This window comes from Panthera uncia (genome assembly GCF_023721935.1).
Source record: "Panthera uncia isolate 11264 chromosome E2 unlocalized genomic scaffold, Puncia_PCG_1.0 HiC_scaffold_20, whole genome shotgun sequence".
Taxonomy (NCBI): Eukaryota; Metazoa; Chordata; class Mammalia; order Carnivora; family Felidae; genus Panthera; species Panthera uncia.
In genome coordinates, this window is record NW_026057589.1 from 8704211 (window position 1) to 8726123 (window position 21913).

Here is a 21913-nt window from a genome sequence, read left to right on the forward strand (position 1 = left end):
CTGTCCCAAAAATAAATAAAAAACGTTGAAAAAAAAAAAATTAGAACAGATTCAGGGTTATCTCAGTAACATCTCTCTGTCACTTGCATTTCCGTATACTTTCTGAATGCAAGGGAAAAGGATGAAATTAGAGCAAATATGCCATCAATTGGACATAACCCCACACTTGGCATCTTGTGTTTCATGACTGGTAGTCTGTCGTGTCACATGTGAGAGTATTGCCCACCATGGCCTGTAGTGGAGCAAACGTTGAGGATTCTTCTTCCAGATCTTGGTTTCCGTGCCTACTTCTGATATATACTTGGCCACTTCAAGAAGTGTCTCCCTCTAACTGGTACTCTTTTATAGCTATTGTAAAAATGGGTCTTCAAACATATACACCGTCTTCCCTACAAGATTCTCAAGTCAGACCAATGTCTGGCCAAGACAAACAAGAAGAAAAGCATTTATTCTTTTGAGGCTGCCATAAGGGTCACTTATGTCTTGTTTTTTCTTTGCAAATCATATCACTCCTTTATTTTGTGGTTGCAGATATTCTTGGAGAACTTGGAGCATGAAGACACCTTTGTATATCTGTCTGCTATTCAGGGTAAGTTAGTCCTGGTTTAAAGGACTCTGAGTCTGTGGACCAAAGATTGTGGCATATATGTTTGCACAAAATCTCTAAAGTCATGGAACCACAAGACTGCTGGTCCTTTTGTTCATCTCCCTGTCTCCTAGCTAGGACTCAATTTAAGTCATAATAATAATGTTCCTGGATGGTTTCCTAAGGGTTCCAACAGAGCTTCAGTGTCTGATAGTGATGAGGAAGTCTTTGTCATTCTGTAGATTAAAACCCATTTCTTCTCATTCAAGGAAGTAAAGAATGGCTCATGCATGAGCTCTCATTACCTTAACCTTTTTGTACCTGACTACTGCTAGTATGCACCATTGCTTTCCCTTTAATTTAAAAGAATTTCAGAATATATACCAATTTTTCATTGAAATGTTTTTTAAACACTTTTTTAAATGTTTATTTTATTTTTGAGAGAGAGAGAGCATGAGCAGGGGAGGGGCAGAGAGAGAGGGAGACACAGAACCCAAGCTGTCAGCACAGAGCCCAACGTGGGTCTTGAACCCACAAACTGTGAGATCATGCCTGAGCCGAAGTCAGACGCTTAACTGACTGAGCCACCCAGGCGCCCCTCATTGAAATATTTTTTTGCCATAATTTGTTGTTATGGCAACAACAAATTTTGTTGTTCTCCCCACCTCCATTAATTTGTGGATTCCAAGTCTAGAGAGAGGCTTCTTCAACAGGATGTAGAGAATAGGCATCCTTCCTAGAAGAGTGAGAATCAGAAATGGTGAGAAGATTGGTTATCTTTTGGCTTCTCTTGGCTTCACCAGTGGAGTATAATCGTCAAGAGCTAGGACTCTGGGACAGACCACCTGGGTGCACCTCCATTCCTGTGCTGCTCAGCTATATGGACTTGGGCAAATTACTTGATTCTTTTGGGTTTCAATTTCATATTTGTAGAAAGAGGGCTAAATGGAAATGTAAAATGGCATAGCTAATTTGGAAAACAGTCTTGCAGTTTGTCAAAAAGATAAACATAGAGTCACCACTTGACGCAGCATTTCTTCTAGGTATATATTCAAGAGGAATGAAAACTTATGTCCGCACAAAAACTTGTACATGAATGTTCATAGCAGCAGTGTTCATAATAGCCAAAACATGAACACAGTACAAATATCCATCAACTGACAGGTAGATAAAATATACTTTATCCGTACAATGCAATATTAGCCAGTCATTAAAAAAAGGAAGTAGTGAAATATGTTACAGCAGGAATGAACCTTGAAAACATTATAAGTGGAAGAAGTTAGTCACAAAAGAGTGCATAGTGTATGGTTCCCTTATATGAGATGTGCAGAATAGGAAAATGTATCGATCACTAGATAAGTAGTTGCCTAGGGCTGGCAGGAAAGGGGAAAGTGTTGGGAGGTAGTAGTTGAAGGGTAAGGATTTCTTTTTGGGATGATGAAAACATTCTAAAATTGATTGTGGTGATTGTTGCACAACTGTGTTCCTACTATATTGTAGGAACCATTGAATTGTATACTTTAAATTGGCAGATTTTATGATATGTGAATTATATCTCAAGCTGTTACCAAAAATAATTAAAATTCTTAAGGGGAGAAAAGGAATAAAACTGTCAGAGAGTAAGAAGTTACGATGATTTAAATGTAATGTGGTAGATAGGATCCTGGAACAGAAAAAGGGCATTCAGAAGAAACAGAGAGAATCTGAGGAAATTATGGACTTTGGTTGATAATAAAATGTCATTCTTAGTTTATTAATTGTGACAAATGTACCATGCTAATGCAAAAATTAATAATAGGGGCAAGTGGGTGTGGAATATGAGAATTCTCTGGGCTATCTTCTCCATGATTCTATAAATCTAAAACTATTTTATCATAAAAAGTCTATGAAGGGAGATTAATATTAGGATTAAATGAGTTAATACCTTGAAAGTGCCTAGCACATAGTAAGTGTCCAAATAGGTTTAGCTGTTATGCTTTTAGTGTTATCATCATCATCTTATTACTGCTGCTTCTACTGTTAGATTGCTAGATAATAATGTGGTAATGTATGTAACTTCTCAGATCTAAAGTCTGAGTAGGCAGACTCTATCAGGTAGTTATTGCTATGTAACAAACCGCCCCCACCCTCGGTACTTTAAAACATCAATCATTTATTATCACTCACACATCTGTAGACCGATAGGGTTCAGCTGATCTAGGACAGGCTTGGCTAGATGGTTCTACGGGCAGGCTGTGGCAGCTTTGCTGTGCCCGTTCTTGGTCACCCCTGGCCCAGTGGCCTCCCAGTGGCCTCCACACCCCTGGCCCATGGCAGAAGTGTAAGAGAACAAGAACAAACTTGAGAGGCCTTTTTAGGTCTAAGGCTGGAACCTGCATCCTATCACTTCTCCCTCAATTTGTTGGCTACACTGTCAACGTGGCCCAACCCAAAAGTCAAGAGGGAGAGAAATACACTGGTTCCCTTCAGTGGGATAAGCTGCCAGGTCACAGAGCAAAGAGCATGAATGCAGGGAAAGGTGGAGGATTGAAGCCAGTAATGAAGTTTTCAGAGCCTTGGAATTCATTCTTTATTCAGCAGACATTTATTGTGCGCCTGCTATATACGAAACACTATAACAGTGAGTTGTCATGACTAGGTTAAAAAGCAAAAAGAAAATTCTTCCAAGGAGACAAAAGAACCACCCAAAGAGGTCAAACAGGTGAGAGCAGAAGCCAAAAGAGTAGAGGGTGTCAAGAGAGAAGGTAACTATCTATAGGTCAATGGGCAAGAAGGCTCAGAATTGAGATAAGCCTGGGGCTCAGGAAGTCACATGACGATGAATGGTAATTATGGAAATAGTAAATCAATGAAGCAGGAACCTCAAATACCTATAATTAATAAGTCTCAGGACATAAGTCATTCAGTACTTTTCTCAAGGAGCTGTAATACTGTTGTTTCTTGATTTTTTTTTTTTTTTTTTTAGGACAGGGTTTTGCGGGGAAGAGGAGGTATGTCATTCTTATGTGGCAACTTTGCTGTTTGGAATAAGCTTCTTGGCTGATTAACCCATTGAGCTCATTAGCCTCTAGGGTCTGCTATAAAAATCACAACTGTTGGTTTTATGTTTGTTTTTAGTAATTTTAATTGGTGTGCTAATCAGTTAGTAGCTAATTTGGTGATGAAGAACATGGGAGGTAGAGGTGTAATTTCTGTTCTCAGCTCCCCACAATGGACAAGTTTGAATTAATTGATGTTTTGGTGTTTGTAACATGCATTTAACGGCCAAGGCCTTAGGTGAATTTCCCATTAAGAAAAGAAAGAGCTGAATTTTCCCACCTGCATTGCCAATGCCTTTTGCCTACATACAAAGCACTCCAGGAACCAAGCCATTCTGGATTCCCAGTCAGACAAGACCAGCCCCCTTGTAAACATGCAGTACAAGGGGTGTGTGGCTGTGGTTTGAGTAGCATTTCGTTGTGGGGAGCGTGTGTGTGTGTGTATACACGCACTTGCTCACGTCTACATCCATCCATGTCTTTAAGTTTTCCTTTTCTAACCTGCCTAAATGTCTCCATGTGAAAATTACAATCTTTCTTTTGCTTAATTTGTTGGTAAGTTGTATTTCCTTTGTAATTTTTCACCAACTGTGCAGTCTGAGCACAGAGCAGAGGGGAATTAAACTTCTTCATTCAACAGATCTTTATTGATACCTGATGTAAGAACTATTGGTGTGTGTATTATCTGTCCAACACAACAGTCTGAGAACTAAATTCCCTATGAGTTAAAGTTTAATTTTATGAAAGATGGTCTGCCTCTCCTTGTGGTGCTACTGAGAAAGTGATGGTTGATGATTCTCACAGCAGCTGCTCCCAGGTGGTACTTAGTAGCGAGTCGTTCAGGCAGAGAATTAGATACCAAATTGCTGCGTTGGAGTTGCAATCCAGCCTTAGTAAGTAGAAGACCTAATCTTAGACTGTGGCCATTAAGTGTCTCTCCTTTTTGGATTCCTTGTATATCTATATATTTTTTTAAAATTCTTTGGTATATCATTATTAATTGCACAAATTAATGCATTCTCATTGTTTTAAAACATTTAATTGACCAGGAAATATATAAGGCAAAAAGTGGAAGTCTTTTTTTCCAAAATAGGAGTTAAAATATGTCCTTGAGGGTCCCATAATATTTGGAGTATTTTTCACACTTCAGTTCAATAATGGTCAATAGATGTTCAATAATGAATATGATAAATAAGTGATATTCTTCAAGGAAGACATTATAGCCAAGTTATTTATCACCCTGTGGGTCTGCTCACGTATTCTCTCAGTCACTTTGAATTATTTAAAGGGCATTTTGAAAGCAACCAGCGACAGATGCATTTCAGAGATCCAACTGATCCCTGTCGGTGTCAGAAAGATCTTTGGGTAAAACTACCAGACTCACTGAAAAAGAAAAAGGAAAAACAAAAAAAAAGACACACCAAAACCCTAGGCTCTGAGCCAAGCATGGGAGGTGAAGGTGTACCCGTGTGTGTAGTGAGACAACCTGGATATCCTGACATGCCCAAACAGATCTCACTAACTCTTCTAGCCTCTTTCTCTCAGAGAACAGTTTTCATTTCTGGCCAAAAGAGACAAGGGGAGGGAGACCAAAAGGCCGGGATGCCGGGTGGGTGGTTGGGGGGAGAGGTGGATAGAAATTGTTTTTACTGAGTTTCGAACTGAGCGGGATTACAAGTCTTAACTTGTCAGAGGCCGAACTCCCTATCTCATTCTCAGATTTCTACGTCAAGTGAAGTCAGTTGGGAAACCATTAGCAGAACATAATTCTAATCATTGAAGGACCATCCAATTGGATCTGGCATTGAAATTTGGAATGCAGTTCCTGTGAAGTTTATCATCTCCATTTATGTCCTCGAAATGGGAAGATTGCTTTTATGTCCTGTCCCGTCCACCTAGTTAACAAATGAGCCTTTAACAAATAGTCTGTCATATATGCTGTCTGGGTAAATTCTTGAAGTAGTTCTAGGTAGTAGATTATCCCCACTTTTTAAACTTTTTATTGGAGATGTAATTTATACACCTAAATTCACCAGTTTAAAATGTTCAATGTTTTTATTATATTTAGAGAGTTGCACAACTATCACTACTAGAACTAGATACAGTTCTACAACTTTTTCATCATCTCAAGAAGAGACTCCATATCCATTATTAGTGAATTTCCATTCCTACTTCCCCTAGCCCCTGAGAACCACTAAACTACTTTTCATCTCTGTGGATTTGCCTGTTGGAGATGTAAATGGAGTCACACATTGTATGGTCTTGTGTCTGGCTCCTTTCACTTAGAATAATGTTTTTGAGGTTCATCCATGTTGTGGCGTGGATTGGTACGTATTCCTTTTTATGGCTGAATAATGTTCCACCATACAGATTAACCACATTTTGTTTGTGCATTCATAAGTTGATGTCATATTTGGGTTGCTTTTACTTTCCAGCTTTTATGAATAACAAACACTGTTATGAACATTTATGTACAAGTTTTTGTGTGGACATATGATTTCATTTCTCCTAGGTTTATACTTAGAATCGCTGGGTCATATAGTAACTCGACGTTTAACATTTTGAGGAATTGCTACACTGTTTTCCAAAGTGTCTGCACCATTTTACTTTCCCATCAGAGATTTAGGAGGGTTCCAATTTTTCTACATACTCACCAATATTTGTTATTGTCTGTCTTTTTAATTACAGCCATCTTAGTTATGTGTGAAGTGGTATCTTATTGTGGTTTTGATTTGCATTTCCCTAATGGCTGATGAAGTTGAGCATCTTTTTATGAGCTTGTTATTCATTTCTTTTTTTTTTTTTAATTTTTTAATGTTTATTTAATTTTGAGAGAGAGCATGAGTGGGGGAAGAGCAGAGAGAGAGGGAGACATAGAATCTGAAGCAGGCTTCAGCTGTCAGCACAGAGCCCAATGCGGGGCTCAAAGCCACAAACTGTGAGATCATGACCTGAGCCGAAGCAGGACACTTAACCGACTGAGCCACTCAGGTGTCCCTTGTTGTACATTCTTTATCTTCTTTGGAGAAATGTCTGAATAGATTCTTTGCCCATTTTTAACTGATATAGTTTGTCTTTTTATTATTGAGTTATAAGAGTTCTTTATATATTCTGGAAACATGTTCTTTATTAAATGTATGAATTGCAGATATTTTCTGCCATTCTGTGGGTTGTCTTTTCTCTTACTAATGGTGTCATTTGAAGCACAAAACTGTTTATTCTTGATAAAGTCCAACTTACCAGTTTTTCTCTTTATTGCTTGCATTTTTGGTGTCATTTCTAAGAAATCACTGCCTAACCCAAGACAATGAAGATCTACTTCTGTGTTTTCTTCATGAGTTTTATAGTTTTCACAATTACATTTAGGTCTACCATCCATCTTGAGTTAATTTTGTGGTATGAAGAGAGATAATCCCATTTTATAGCTAAACACTCTGAGACTTAGATAGCTTAAGTCTTTTTTCTAAGATTACTTAGCAAGCAATTTGAACCTTGTTCATGGCTTCCGAATCTTCTAAAAACCTTCCAAAAAATGTTTTTTTTTTTTCCCTTCAGTACACTTGGTTACTTCTTTGGAACTTTTTAAATAATGGTAGAAATTGGCTCTATTGTTGTGCTTTTTAAGATTAAAAACAGGGGCACCTGGATGGTTCAGGCAGTTAAGCATCTGACTTCATTCAGCTCAGGTCATGATCTCACAGTTGGTGGGTTTGAGCCCTGTATCAGGCTCTCTGCTGTTAGTGCAGAGCCTGCTTTGGATCCTTGGTGTCTCTCTCTCTCTCTCTCTGTGCCCCTCTCCTGTGTGCACTCTCCCTTTTAAAAATAAACTTAAAAAAAAAACAGATATTATGATTATCGATAGTATTTATTATAATTGAATAATGCTTGGGGCACCTGGCTCAGGTCATGATCTCATGGTTTCATGAGTTTGAGCCCTGCCATCGGGCTCTGTGTTGATGGCACGGAGCCTGCTTGGGATTCTCTCTCTCCCACTCTCTCTGCCCCTCCCCCACTCACGCTGTCTTTGTCTCTCTCAAAAATAAATAAACTTTAAAAAATTGAATAATGCTTAATCATCTAGAAACCTTTGATTGTGTCAACAATCCCAAAATATAATAAAAGCAGATATGATCATCCTTTTATAAATGAATAATTGACTTTCCTGTAGTCACGAAAGTCGGGAGGGTGGTGGAGACCCATTTCTCAGGAATTCCCAGTCTACCGTACCTTATCTTGCTGCAGCCCCAGTGATACAATTTATAATGCCTTCTCTCTCTCCTTTCCTCCATTTACAGGTTGCATTTCAAAACCCAAAACACTTGAGTTTTACATTAGCCTCATTTTTCAAATATCTGTCCTGTGGTTTCCTCTATCAATTGAGGATTGAAACATTCAGATTTGCATCAGAATATTTAGCAGTTTAGCACTTTTACCTGTAAGTAAAAGGTGTACTGGCTACTTCAAGGGTTAGTTATTTTCACTCCCTAAGATTGCCTTGGATAATTGCCATATAAGAGAAATGGAAGTAAATATTATAGAAGTTACCACTTACTAGTGTCTATTATGTGCCAGTCACAGCAACCTTGCAAGTTACATATCACCCCTATTTTACAAATGAGTGAACTGAGACTCAAAAAGATTAAGAAACTGGCCCGAAGTAACACAGATACTAAGTGTCAACATCAGAATTTGAGTCTGGCTCTGAGAACTATGCTGTTGCCACAGGGAAAAATGATTAATCCAAGGAAGCACACTGTTCTCATGCCCAGGTACAAGGGCTGAGTTCCCAGGTGGTCCTAGGTATAGAAGTGGGCCTGCTTATAGGAAATGGTTTCACTATAAATCAACCCTTCCTATAACAATGTGCTGAACTCATGTTCGCGTGCGCGCACACGTGCGTGCGAGTGTGCGTGCGTGTGTGTGTGAGTGTGTGTGTGGCTTTGCCCATTTGGCAATGGGTACAGTATTATTGTTAAGCATTCTTTATGTGTATCTTTGAAATTCATCTTCCATTAGTGGAATCTGAGTGTGTGACCTCACACTGCCTACCTTTCTTCCTGCTGATGGTCATGACTGTTTCATCGCTGTATCATCAGAGATTGTGGGTCAGGTAAACATGTAGCTTTCTGTACAGAACTCTGGACATTTGTTGCTTTTCTGACTCCAATAAGTGACATTTAAAAATAACTTCCTTTAAAATGATATAAATTATGAGGCTGTGGAGAAATCGGAACCCTCATACACGGCTGGTGGAAACTGTAAAATAGTACAGCTGCTCTGGAAAGCAGTCTGGCAGCTCTCAAAAAGTCAAACATAGTTACCATATGACCCACCAGTTCCACTTCTAGATACATACCCAAGAGAAATGAAAACATATGTCTGTATAAAAGCTTATATATGAATGCTCATCGCAGCACTATTCATACTAGCCAAAAAGTAGAAACAGCCTAAATATTCATCACCTGCTGAATGGATAAATAAAATGTGGTATATCTTGCATAATGAAGTATTATTTGGCAATAAAAAGGAATAAGGTACTGATTCACACTACAAATGGATGAACTTTGAAAACCTGCTAAGTGAAAGAAGCTCAACACATAAGGCCACACATTGTATGATTCCATTTATATGAAACGTCCAGAATGGACAAATCCACAGAGATAGAAAACCTAGATTAGTGGTTGCCAGAGGGTGGGGAAGAGAGGGGTAAGGGGAGTGACTGATAATGGATACGAGTGATGAAAATATTTTGGAATTAGATATTGGTGATCATTGCACAACCTTTTAAATATACTAAAAATCACTGAATTCTGCACTTTTAAAAATAAAATAATAAACTTAAAAAGTTCAGAATAGTATGGGGCACCTGGGTGGCTCAGTTGGTTAAAGCATCCGACTTCAGCTCAGGTCATGATCTCACAGCTCGTGAGTTCGAGCCCCGTGTTGCGCTCTGTGCTGACAGCTCGGAGCCTGGAGCCTGCTTCAGATTCTATGGCTCCCTCTCTTTCTGCCCCTCCCTTGCTCACACTCTGACTCTTGCTCTCTCTCTCTCTCTCCCTGTCAAAAATAAATATTTTTGTTGGGGGGGCGCCTGGGTGGCTCAGTCGGTTAAGCGGCCGACTTCGGCTCAGGTCACAATCTCACAGTCCGTGAGTTCGAGCCCCGCATCGGGCTCTGTGCTGACCGCTCAGAGCCTGGAGCCTGTTTCAGATTCTGTGTCTCCCTCTCTCTGACCCTCCCCTGTTCATGCTCTGTCTCTCTCTGTCTCAAAAATAAACGTTAAAAAATTTTTTTTAATAAATAAATAAATATTTTTTAAAAATTTTAATAAAAAAAATTCAGAACAGTAGTTTTCATGGAGCTTCTTGGACTCTGAAGGGTGGATGGACAAGGTTGAGATGTGTGGGAGTAGAGTGAGGGAGTCAAGCCTGAAGGAAAAGTAGAGGCAGGAGGGTGTCAAGAGGGGGGTGAGTATAGAATATCCAATGGAATAAAGACAGTCTCTTCAGTAAATGGTGCTGGGAAAACTGGACAGTGACATGCAGAAAAATGAACCTGGACCACTTTCTTACACCATACACAAAAATAAACTCAAAATGGATGAAAGACCTAAACATAAGACAGGAAGCCATTAAAATCCTAGAGGAGAAAGCAGGCAACAACCTCTTTGACCTCAGCCGCAGCAACTTCTTACTTAACATGTCTCTGGAGGCAAGGGAAACAAAAGCAAAAATGAACTATTGGGACCTCATCAAAACAAACAGCTTCTGCACAGTGAAGGAAACAGTCAGCAAAACTAAAAGGCAACCAACAGAATGGGAGAAGATATTTGCAAATGACATGTCAGATAAAGGGCTAGTGTCCAAAATCTATAAAAAACTTATCAAACCCAACACCCAAGAACAAATAACCCAGTGAAGAAATGGGCAAAAGACATGAATAGACACTTCTCCAAGGAAGACATCCAGATGGCCACCCGACACATAAAAAAATGCTCAACATCACTCATCATCAGGGAAATACAAATTAAAACCACAATGAGATACCACCTCACACCTGTCAGAATGGGTAACATTAACAACTCGGGCAACCACAGATGTTGGTGAGGGTGCAGGGAAAGCCGTTACCAGGCCAACCAGTGAGTGATGGAGACTGGAATCAACTCCAGAGCCAAATTCTACCTGTCTCTACTCCCCTTCTCTCTCCATTCCCTTTCTTTTTTTTTTTTTTAATTTTCTTTTTAATTTTTTAAAATTTACATCCAAATTAGTATATAGGGCAACAATGATTTCAGGAGTAGATTCCTTACTGCCCCTTACCCATTTAGCCCATCCGCCCTCCCACAACCCCTTCAGTAACCCTCAGTTTGTTCTCCATATTTGAGTCTCTTACGTTTTGTCCCCCTCCCTGTTTTTATATTATTTTTGTTTCCCTTCCCTTATGTTCATCTGTTTTGTCTCTTAAAGTCCTCAAATGAGTGAAGTCATATGATTTTTGTCTTTCTCTGACTAATTTCACTTAGCATAATACCCTCCAGTTCCATCCACGTAGTTGCAAATGGCAAGATCTCATTCTTTTGATTGCCGAGTCATACTCAATTGTATATCTATATACCACATCTTCTTTATCCATTCATCCATTGATGGACATTGGGGCTGTTTCCATACTTTGGCTATTGTTGATAGTGCTGCTGTAAACATGGGGGTGCATATATCCCTTCAAAACAGCACACCTGTATCCCGTGGATAAATGCCTAGTAGTGCAATTGCTGGGTCATAGGGTAGTTCTATTTTTAGTTTTCTGAGGAACCTCCATACTGTTTTCCAGAGTGACTGCACCAGCTTGCATTGCCACCAACAATGCAAAAGAGATCCTCTTTCTCCGCATCCTCGCCAACATCTGTGATTGCCCGAATTGTTAATGTTAGCCATTCTGACAGGTGTAAGGTGGTATCTCATTGTGGTTTTGATGTGTATTTCCCTGATGATGAGTGATGTTGAGCATTTTTTCTTGTGTCGGTTGGCCGTCTGGATGTCTTCCTTGGAGAAGTGTCTATTCATGTCTTTTGCCCATTTCTTCACTGGATTGTTTGTTCTTTGGGTGTTGAGTTTGATAAGTTCTTTATAGTCTCCATTCCATTTTCTGACCTTTCTTAAATCATCATGGCCTCTGCTCTCGCAGACAGTGAATTAAGCCATGGAACCAGTGGATCTTGACATTTTCAGCTGAGCAAGTAAATACTTCTTAATTTCTTGGTTTTCAGGGTTCATTTCAAATGTTTTACCTCCTATTCATGTAAGCCAGTGGTCACAAAGGTAGAATTCACTACCAAGAAGGCAGTAGTGAGACACCTTGGGATAAAGACTCAGTTGTTTCGATGTCTACTTTACAAGCTATTAAGAAGGTGAAAGTACCTTCTCTGCAGAACAGCTGTTTCAATTTTGCCCTAGAGCCACCCTGTCTTTAGTAAAGTTGGAATTTGAAGGCGAGTTAAAGAAGATAAAACAGTGATAGAACTCACAAGTAAAATAGCGAGTTCCTCTTTAGGTTTCTGTTTAAGTATGATATTACTTGACTCTCTAAGGAATCCATCTGTTTTACTAGAACTGCTTTGAGGTAGTGGCTAGAGAGGTACCCTGCCCTTGCTTTTCTCTCCCAAACTAAATAGCAGACAGCCTATGTTACCCTTTATTTCAAATACAAATTAAAATTCCTAATCTCACCAGATGTGATTAAAATGATCCTTGAAACTGTTCACACACTTAATAAGCCCAATTATATTTTTTTATTAACCCTGACATAGTTCCTTTTGTTGCTGAGTCATAAGTTTAACATTTTTAACTGATTGAAGCATCAGTTTATCCTTCTTTGGTCATGTCAAGATCTTGGGCGGTGGTGGAAAAAGTGCACTTAAATGGTATCTGTAGAGTTTTGGCAACTCATCATTAGATTCTTACATTGGACCTTTGTACTCAGTTTTCCTGGCCTTATGGCCTGTCTGCTGGCCATAAGGCCAGCTTGAAGAAGCTGGAAGGTTGGGAATGAATTGAACCTCAGGAATGGATCACAGGCACTGAGCTACAGAGACCTAATTAGGTCATCCCTCCTGTCCACCTGCCAAGGCATGATTGCTAAAGTTTGCTTTCTTAGGAGAAGTCTGTTTTAGAAGCAGGTTTGCACTTGATGTCCAACTTCTTTTTTTTTTTTTTATGTTTATTTATTTTTGAGAGAGAAACAGCATGAGCAGGGGAGGGACAGAGAGAGAGGGAGACACAGAATCGAAAGCAGCTCCAGGCTCTGAGCTGTCAGCACAGAGCCTGAAGTGGGGCTGAACTCACAAACTGCGAGATCATGACCTGAGCCGAAGTTGGACACTCAACTGACTGAGCCACCCAGGCGCCCTGAAGTCCAACTTCTATTTTCCATTATTGGTAGCCTGACTTTAGATAAGGGCAGAAATAATTGTAAAATATCTTTGGCCATTGATTTTTTTTCTTAGTGGTTTAAAACGTTTATTCGTTCATTCATAAAGATTTATCGAGTATCTACCATGTGCAAAGGCACTGTGCTCACTACATTGCTAAAAAAAATGATTCCCTCCCTTCAATGAATTTACATTTGATGCAGGGAGGAGATGGTGGGGGGCAAGTAGTAATCCAGTAATCACATGAACAAATGTGAAATGTGGCTTTGACAGGTGCTATGGAGAAAAATTACATGGTGATATGAGAGCCTGCCTTAGGGACATTTTACTGACAGAGAGCGGGAGGGAAAAATGACCCATAAGCTGAGATATGGGGGATGATTATGAATGAATCTAGTAAAGGGGGGAGGAAAGAGTGTTCCAGACTGAAGGAACAGCAAAACCACGGTACTGTGGCAGGGAGGAGCCTGAGGACAGTGAGGACCGCATGGACGCCTGTGTTCTACAGGACCCTAGGGTCAGTGAAGGAGGTAGCACCAGTCAGCCCCACTCTAACTAGAAGACTCTGCTTTTTTCTCTTTCATTGAGTCTCCTGTAAAGATTTCGTGTGAAAACCAGGTTCTGCTTTTAAAACAACAGCAAATCTCTATTTCTACAAGTCTCTGAATTCAGTTTCAACATTTAGCCTTTATCCATTATGAAAAACATCCTAATTGCAGATGAAAAAGATAAAGCCATAAAGAGTTATTTGTGGCCAGTGGTTTTCAAATAATTTTTTTTTTAGCAGTGGGATCCATTTTCCAAATGAGATCTAATGTGGTGTCAAAGTCGAGTGATCTTTATTTTCTTCTTCATGCCTTTTTTTTTCTTATTTTTTCACACTTTATTAGTATGAACATTTATTGCTTTTATAATCAGAAGATACTATTTTTAAATTATGTGGCTGTTTAGGAAAACAGTCGTTTCATGATAGCAAGTTTCAGGGACTAGCACAAATCGAGACAGATGGCTCCCTCTGTTGTAGTACCCCCTGTTGACCTTTTCACAACTAGGAATTACTAAGGCACAGGGTGACCATGGCTTTTTCACCATGAAATTGTATGATGACAGCAGAAACCTTACTGACAAACAGATGTTTTTCCCAAGTGGGGCTTTTGTTAATGAAATGGTTGCTTAGAAACCAGACCGTAATAGTAACTTTCCTATATTTAGTTTATAAAGTGGTTCAGTTTGGAAAATTATTAAGTCAGAGAATACTAATCAGATAAAATTGAGTATGTTCATTATCTCTTGTCTTGTAATTCAGCAACCAAATAGTTAAGTCGGCAGCAAAATTCCACCCGGATGTGTCTGTCCAGATGCTGTTTGTGACAAGGACATGCAAGGAAAATGACAGCTCATAAAGCACCCTGCTCTGCTCTTAACTGTGATTCTCTGGTGGCACGGCATGTTTGATCTTTCAGCAGTATGTATCAGGAGCTGTGACATGGAACACTTATTAGGTTGCTGAGAGGATCAGTTAGGTCAGTGGGTCAAAGATTGTAAAATGTGAAGATAACTCCAAATTAAGCTCTGAGACAGCCCCTTAAAGGAGGGGCTCAGTAGTGAAGATTTTTTTTTTTTTTTAGGATACCAGAATTTATAACTGGAATATTTGATATGCTAACCATTACTAATAACAAAGAAACCTCAGCATGTACCCCATTTGTCAGGTGAATTAAAACATTAAATCTTAAATTCAGTCCAGGCAAAATCTAGGAGAAAATACATTTCTGTGTTCCATTTCTGATGATGATGAGACAGCTCAGCTGAAAACAACTATTATGCAGGATAACATATTTAAAACACTTAAAAAGCTAAAAAGCATTAGAGGGCTAACAAGAAAACAGACTTCCCAAACCAACATCTTAAGTCAAAATCCTGAAAGGTAAACTGACGACTGTAAGAACCTGCATTTGACCTGCGGGCATTTGATGAAATTAAGCTGTGAGTTTCAAAGCTTTGAAGGGCAAGTTGCAGACATGAAAGCCCAAATCCAACCTGAAGTGGGGAGTCGAATAGAAGACCTCCAACTTTATGCTTAGACTCCAAATAAATACACCTTCAGGTGGATGAGAAGGGCCTGGGAAGGCATCGTCTTGGCACTAAGCAGAGCAGTAAGGAAAGAAAACCTGTCCCTGTGAGGTTGTAATCACTGAATGGGCTACCTCTTCTGCAGATTTGCATTATGGGATTCCACAAATTTCAAGCAGGGAATCAGAGCTTAAAATGTCTACATTGGTAATGTCTTTGGATATCTTTCAGAAACAAAACTGTATCTCCTGTGGAGGAAGGCACCTTTATCCCAGACCCCAAAGAACCCTCCCAATAAGTTTTACTTTTTACTTTTTATTTTTAATTAATTTTTTTTAACGTTTATTTATTTTTGAGGCAGAGAGAGACAGAGCATGAATGGGGGAGGGTCAGAGAGAGGGAGACACAGAATCTGAAACAGGCTCCAGGCTCTGAGCGGTCAGCACAGAGCCTGATGCGGGGCTTGAACTCACGAACCGTGAGATCATGACCTGAGCCGAAGTCTGACACAACCGACTGAGCCACCCAGGCGCCCCTATTTTTAGTTTTTTAATAATAAGATTGTTTTTATGGTAATATATATAACATAAAATTTGCTATTTTAACCATATTTATTCACAATGTTGTGTCATAGCTATCTGTTTCTAAAAGATTTTCATCACCCCAAATCCTGTAGCCATTAAGTAATAACTCTCCATTCCCTTCACCCATAATAATTATTTAATTAATAATTATTTTACATTTCATTATGAATAATAAGTAGTATGTAGTCACAAAATACCCAAGCACAAGGAAACAATGTCCCAAGAAGATTTTAGATATTAGAATTGTCACAGATAAATTATGAATTGACCACGCTTAGTATATTAAAATAAATGCAAGATAAGCTTGAAAATAACTTCACAGACTGGAAACAATCAAAACTGATATAGCAGATTTTGAAAAAGACAAATAGAATGTCTAAAAATAAAAAGAATAAGTAGGGGCGCCTGGGTTGCTCAGTCGGTTGGGTTTCTGACTTCGCTCAAGTCATGATCTCAGTTTGTGGGTTCACACCCCGCATCTGGCTCTGTACTGACGCTCAGAGCCTGGAGCCTGCTTCAGATTCTGTGTCTCCCTCTCTCTCTCTGCCCCTGCCCTGCTCACACTCTGTTTCTCTCTCTCAAAATAAATAAACATAGTACAAAATTTAAAAAAAAAAAAGAATAAGTAAAATTAAAAACATAATGGATGGGTTTTACAACAGATGCAGCTGAAGAGAGAATTAATGAACCACAAAGTAGAAAGGAAAAAAATTAATGCAGAATGAAGCACAGAGAGACAATAGTTTCCAATGGAGGAGTCAAAAAGGAAAGACTAATGAATTTGATCTCTTAAAAGTTTAAAACTCACTTATGTAAAAAATAACCTTAATGAAACCGCAAAATATGATTACAGGAAAATTGGTGGCAAAAAGGACAAGCATCATTCTATAGAGACAGAAAGTAGATCTGAGGTTGCCTAGAGCTGGGGAGTCTGGGTAGAAAAAGAAACTGATTGCTAAAGGGTAGATTTCTTTTTGGAGTGATGAAAATGTCCTGAAATTAAATAGTGATATTGGTTGCACAACCATGTGAATACAGTAAAGACTACTGAATTATACACATTAAATTGTGAATTTTATGGCATGTGAATTATATTTCAGTAAATCTGTGTTTTTTTTTTACAAAAATGACAAGCCAACAGTCAATGCCTTAACTACATAAAGAGCTCATAGAGATCAATATAATAAAAATCTCTAGTAGATAAATGGATAAAAAAATAAATAGGCAATTCATGTTAGAGAAAAAATAATAAGATTTTGGTAAAATATTTGACTTTTCTAATAAAGAAGGTAGGTTAAAATAATAATTAAATGTAACTTTTTATGCCATTTACAAAACACACACACACACACACACACACACACACACACATATTTTAAAGAGAAAATCCAGTACTGCCCAATGCACTCTTGAGCACTCTTGGTAGGGAAACTAATGGGAACATATTTGGAATTCAGTTTTGAAAATGTTTATGCCCTTGGAGTCCGTTATTTCTCTTTGGGGAATCTACCCTAAGAGTGTAAATAGGAGGTTGATGCCTATCGTAGTTCTGTCTAAAAGATCTATTAAATTTTTCCCACACTGAGTGCAGTTACCTCTTGGGCCCAGTCATAGCTCTCACTTGAAGAATCTAGTACCTTTTGCAGCACAGCTCACTTGTCCCTTCTCCAGGAAGGCCCACCCCCATCCCACACCCTTTTTTGACTCCTCTTTCTCTGTGCTGTCGTTTTCCCCAAACCTGCCATATTAACCACACTGTCTTGTGTTGTTGTTGTTGTTTTTAATGTTTATTTATCTGTGAGAGAGAGAGACAGAGCATGAGCAGGAAGGGACAGAGAGAGAGGGAGACAGAATCTGAAGCAGGGGCCAGGCTCTGAGCTGTCAGCACAGGCTCTTAGTTGTCATTGGCTGATTTGTCCTTCTCTAGCGGGACACTGTCATATTACATTTGTATCACTTAATAACAGTATCTGGCACATAATACACTATTAATAGGTGAATGCATGAAATGGAAATTCTTTCCATTGCCTTTATTTAAAGATGTTTTCCAAACATTATGATTCATGCCATAGCTGCAGAGTACTTCTATATGCTCTTATATAACTGATTTGTGTTTTTTTGCTGTGTTCCCCCTCTTTTTTTTTTTTTAAGATTTTATTTGTTTGTTCGTTGTTTAAGTAATCTCTATACCCATTGTGGGGCTCAAACTCACAACTCTGAGATCAAGAGGCACATGTTCCACCAAATGAGCCAGACAAGTGCTCCCCTTCTCCCTCTTTTTGTTTCTAGTGTTTATTTGTTTGTTTTTGAGGGGAGGTGGGGAGAGCGTGAATGGGGGAGGGGCAGAGAGAGAGAGGGAGACAGAGAATCTGAGCTGTCAGCACAGAGCCCCATGAGGGGCTTGAACTCACCACCCATGAGATCATGACCTGAGCTGAAGTTGACCAGTTAACCAACTGAGCCACCCAGGTGCCTCATTTCTCCCTCTTTTTAACTGAAGTCAAATTTTAAAGAAATCCTTTCTGTTTCTACCGTCCTATGTAATAATATTACTATTAAAGTGTTCAGGGTTATCATTGGACCACTTCAAATGATCTAGTGTGAAAGCCATGACATCTGGGGAGGATGCCATCTCCCCCCATCCTCCCTTAAAAAAGAAAGCTGTTAAAATAAAATGAAATTGTCCATAATGAAAACTGTATGTGAGTGTGTGTGTGTGTGTGTGTGTGTGTGTGTGTGTGTGACAGAGAGAGAGAGAGAGAGAGAGAGAGAGAGAGAGAGAGAGAGAGATTGATTCAAGGAATGGTGTATGAATGAGCAGGCACTAAAATGTTTGTGTTGATTTCAGGTAATTAAAAAAAATACTAGATTATAATTTATATACCATACAATATGCCCTTTAAATGTCAACTAGGATAGCTATTAGTATATTCATACAGTTGTGCATCTATCACCACAGTCAATTTTACACCATCTTCATTACCTTAACAGAGACTCACTTCCCTTAACTTTCACTCCTCAGTGCTCCCTCCCATACCTCCCAAAGGTGATTTTTATTTTACTTTCTTCTTTTGCTTTTCTCTAGTATTTGAATCTTTTACTGTGACCATGCATTATTTATGCCACCAGGGTTAAAAAACAAAACAAAACAGTCAAGTTATTTTGATTGCGCAAGCAAATTTTTAAAGGTTTCTCCTTTCCCCTCTATTTATGGGTGTCCTACTTAGCACAGGGATTTTAACCTGAGGGCTGTGTGGACTCCTAGAGGGTCTGTGACTAGGTCTGGTCACTCCCAGAAATTACAGGCAGGGTCTATGTGTGTATGTGCCTTTATCAGAGGAGAAGGGGCTCTGTGGGTGAAGTTTATAATAGCTCTGCCTGGTTTCCATGTGAAACTACAGTTTAAGTCCTACACGTCATGGTTACTGATTTGACAACAAACACTTTCCAAGCAAGTCCTAGCCTGGAGTGCCTATCACAGACTTGCCTAATCATCTCATCAGGACTTCTGCTAGGCTTAACTAAGGAAAAAAGGAGCATTTCGTTAGAGTTTATATCTTGCCTGTATCACTGCTTGGTGCCCAAAGCACAGAGCAAGTCCCCTAGCTCCGAGACACTGGAGAACATGAGAGATCAGCCCTGTCTTGTTAGAGCTTCAGGCCAGGCAACAACTCCCCCGGGAGGCGTTGCTTCCCTCGGAAGGAATGAGAACCTGACGCATCCATCAGCTCTGCTGATTCTGCAGCTTCTCCTCACGTTCGCTTGAGGTGAAATGCCAGTAGAAAACAGGAGAAAATGAGTCCGCGGTTTAGGTAGATACTCCTCCTGCAGGACCACCCATCTTGGGATCTGGAGGAGATGTAGAGACTTTTATTTTTTGCCAAGATTCAGCTAAAAGAGAACCATTCACTGTTTTATGGGAAACTAGAAGCCCCTCTTTTCTTATCAGGAAATGTTTTGATATCATAAAGAGAATGTTAATGTATTTTTTTTAACTCTGGGAAAGCTACATAAAGAGAATTAAACAAATGGCATCCTGCTTTTTTATTTCTCACCGTGGAACAGCTGAAATGTGAGTTTTTCGGATGTGTAGGGCAGTGATTACCCTCAAAGCAGCGGTAATTGCTATTTTCTTTTCCTTCCTTCCTCACTTACGCCTTCAGCCAGTATTAGGGCAGCTTTGTGCATATTTCTGCACATACAACAGAATGCTTGATCATTGTGGTGGTGTTGAGGCTCAGTGTTTCTCAGCTCTCTTCCTTACCCCTTCCTCTCTGTCACCCACAGGTGTTCAATAGAGGCAGCCCTGTCTGACAAGGTGGACTCTAAGCTTTTTGGTGCTGTTTTGGATTTTATTTATTTGGGGAGCATAGTAGAATAAGAGATTTAGGGGACTTGCAGTAACAGGTAGAGTGGAGGTGTTTGAGAATCACTGGTTAAGTGAAGAAATGGGCAGAAAACATGAATAGACACTTCCCTAAAGAAGACATCCGGATGGCCAACAGGCACATGAAAAGATGCTCAACGTTGCTCATCAGGGAAATACAAATCAAAACCACACTCAGATATCACCTCATGCCAGTCAGAGTGGCCAAAATGAACAAATCAGGAGACCATAGATGCTGGCGAGGATGTGGAGAAACGGGAACCCTCTTGCACTGTTGGTGGGAATGCAAATTGGTGCAGCCGCTCTGGAAAACAGTGTGGAGGTTCCTCAGAAAATTAAAAATAGACCTACCCTATGACCCAGCAATAGCACTGCTAGGAATTTACCCAAGGGATACAGGAGTGCTGATGCATAGGGGCACTTGTACTCCAATGTTTATAGCAGCACTCTCAACAATAGCCAAATTATGGAAAGAGCCTAAATGTCCATCAACTGATGAATGGATAAAGAAATTGTGGTTTATATACACAATGGAGTACTACGTGGCAATGAGAAAGAATGAAATATGGCCCTTTGTAGCAACATGGATGGAACTGGACAGTGTTATGCTAAGCGAAATAAGCCATACAGAGAAAGACAGATACCATATGTTTTCACTCTTATGTGGATCCTGAGACACTTAACAGAAACCCATGGGGGAGGGGAAGGGGAAAAAAAAAAAAGGAGGTTAGAGTGGGAGAGAGCCAAAGCATAAGAGACTCCTAAAAACTGAGAACAAACTGAGGGTTAATGGGGGGTGGGAGGGAGGGGGGGGTGTGGGAGGGAGGGCAGGGTGGGTGATGGGTATTGAGGAGGGCACCTTTTGGGATGAGCACTGGGTGTTGTATGGAAACCAATTTGACAATAAACTTCATATATTGAAGAAAAAAAAAAAGAGAATCACTGGTTAAAAACTGGAACCCACGAAAATCCAAGTTCTCAATTTCCTTTTGTATGGCTCCTCTGTTACCACTAATGTCAGCAGCATCTCAAGTCAGAATCATTTGTGAATTTCATTAACATCACTTACCTCCCTTTTTGACATGCTAAATAAAGATACCAGCTAGGAATGAAGCAGTCCCTAGGAAGCCCAACTAGACTCAGTAGAGAATTCTGGCCTGTCTCTTCTGGGATGCAGTGTGCAGAGTGCCTCTCCTTCCTCTGACCTTGAAGTTGAATAGAAAGTAAATTTTATGGAGTGAGGCTAAGAGCATATACTTGAAAATGTAAGGTTTGGGGCACCTGGATGGCTCAGTCCGTTAAGTGTTCAACTTCAGCTAAGGTCATGATCTTACAGTTCATGGGTTCAAGCCCTGTGTTGGACTTCGTCCTGGCAGCAGTGATCCTGGTTGGGATTCTTTCTCCTTCTTTCTCTGACCCTCCCCCACTCTCTCTTTCTCAAAATAAATAAATAAACTAAAAAAATAAAACAATAATGTAAGGTTGCTGTCTTTGGGCTTATATCATTATTCCAGCAGTTATTTTCTCCATGACCTCTAGGGGGGGCTGTGGCGTAGTAGAGTGCAGGTTTGCCCGTCTGTTCTGCCATATGCCAAAGATCTTGGGTCATATTTTTCACCCATCTATCTGTTCCTCAGCTTCTCCCTTTGTAAAATTAGGAATAATAATACCTACTTCAAAAGATTGTTGGGAGCATTAAATGGATGAGTGCATATAGAAGTCATTAGAATGGACTGGCATGTTGAAAACACTCAGTAAATGTTAGGAATGTTACTGTCTTTTCTATTAGATTTTTATTTATTGCAGTAATACTTTTTGATC

The 21913-nt window shown here is 39.6% G+C and overlaps 1 protein-coding gene across 1 annotated transcript in view; it reads left to right on the plus strand.

Moving 5' to 3' along the window:
• Positions 1-21913, plus strand: part of TANGO6 (transport and golgi organization 6 homolog) — a 193245-nt gene that overhangs the window by 79534 nt on the left and 91798 nt on the right. The window contains exon 14 of the mRNA XM_049622425.1: positions 532-589. Within this exon, the coding sequence (XP_049478382.1) occupies positions 532-589 (58 nt within the window). The remainder of the gene's footprint in view (positions 1-531; positions 590-21913) is intronic.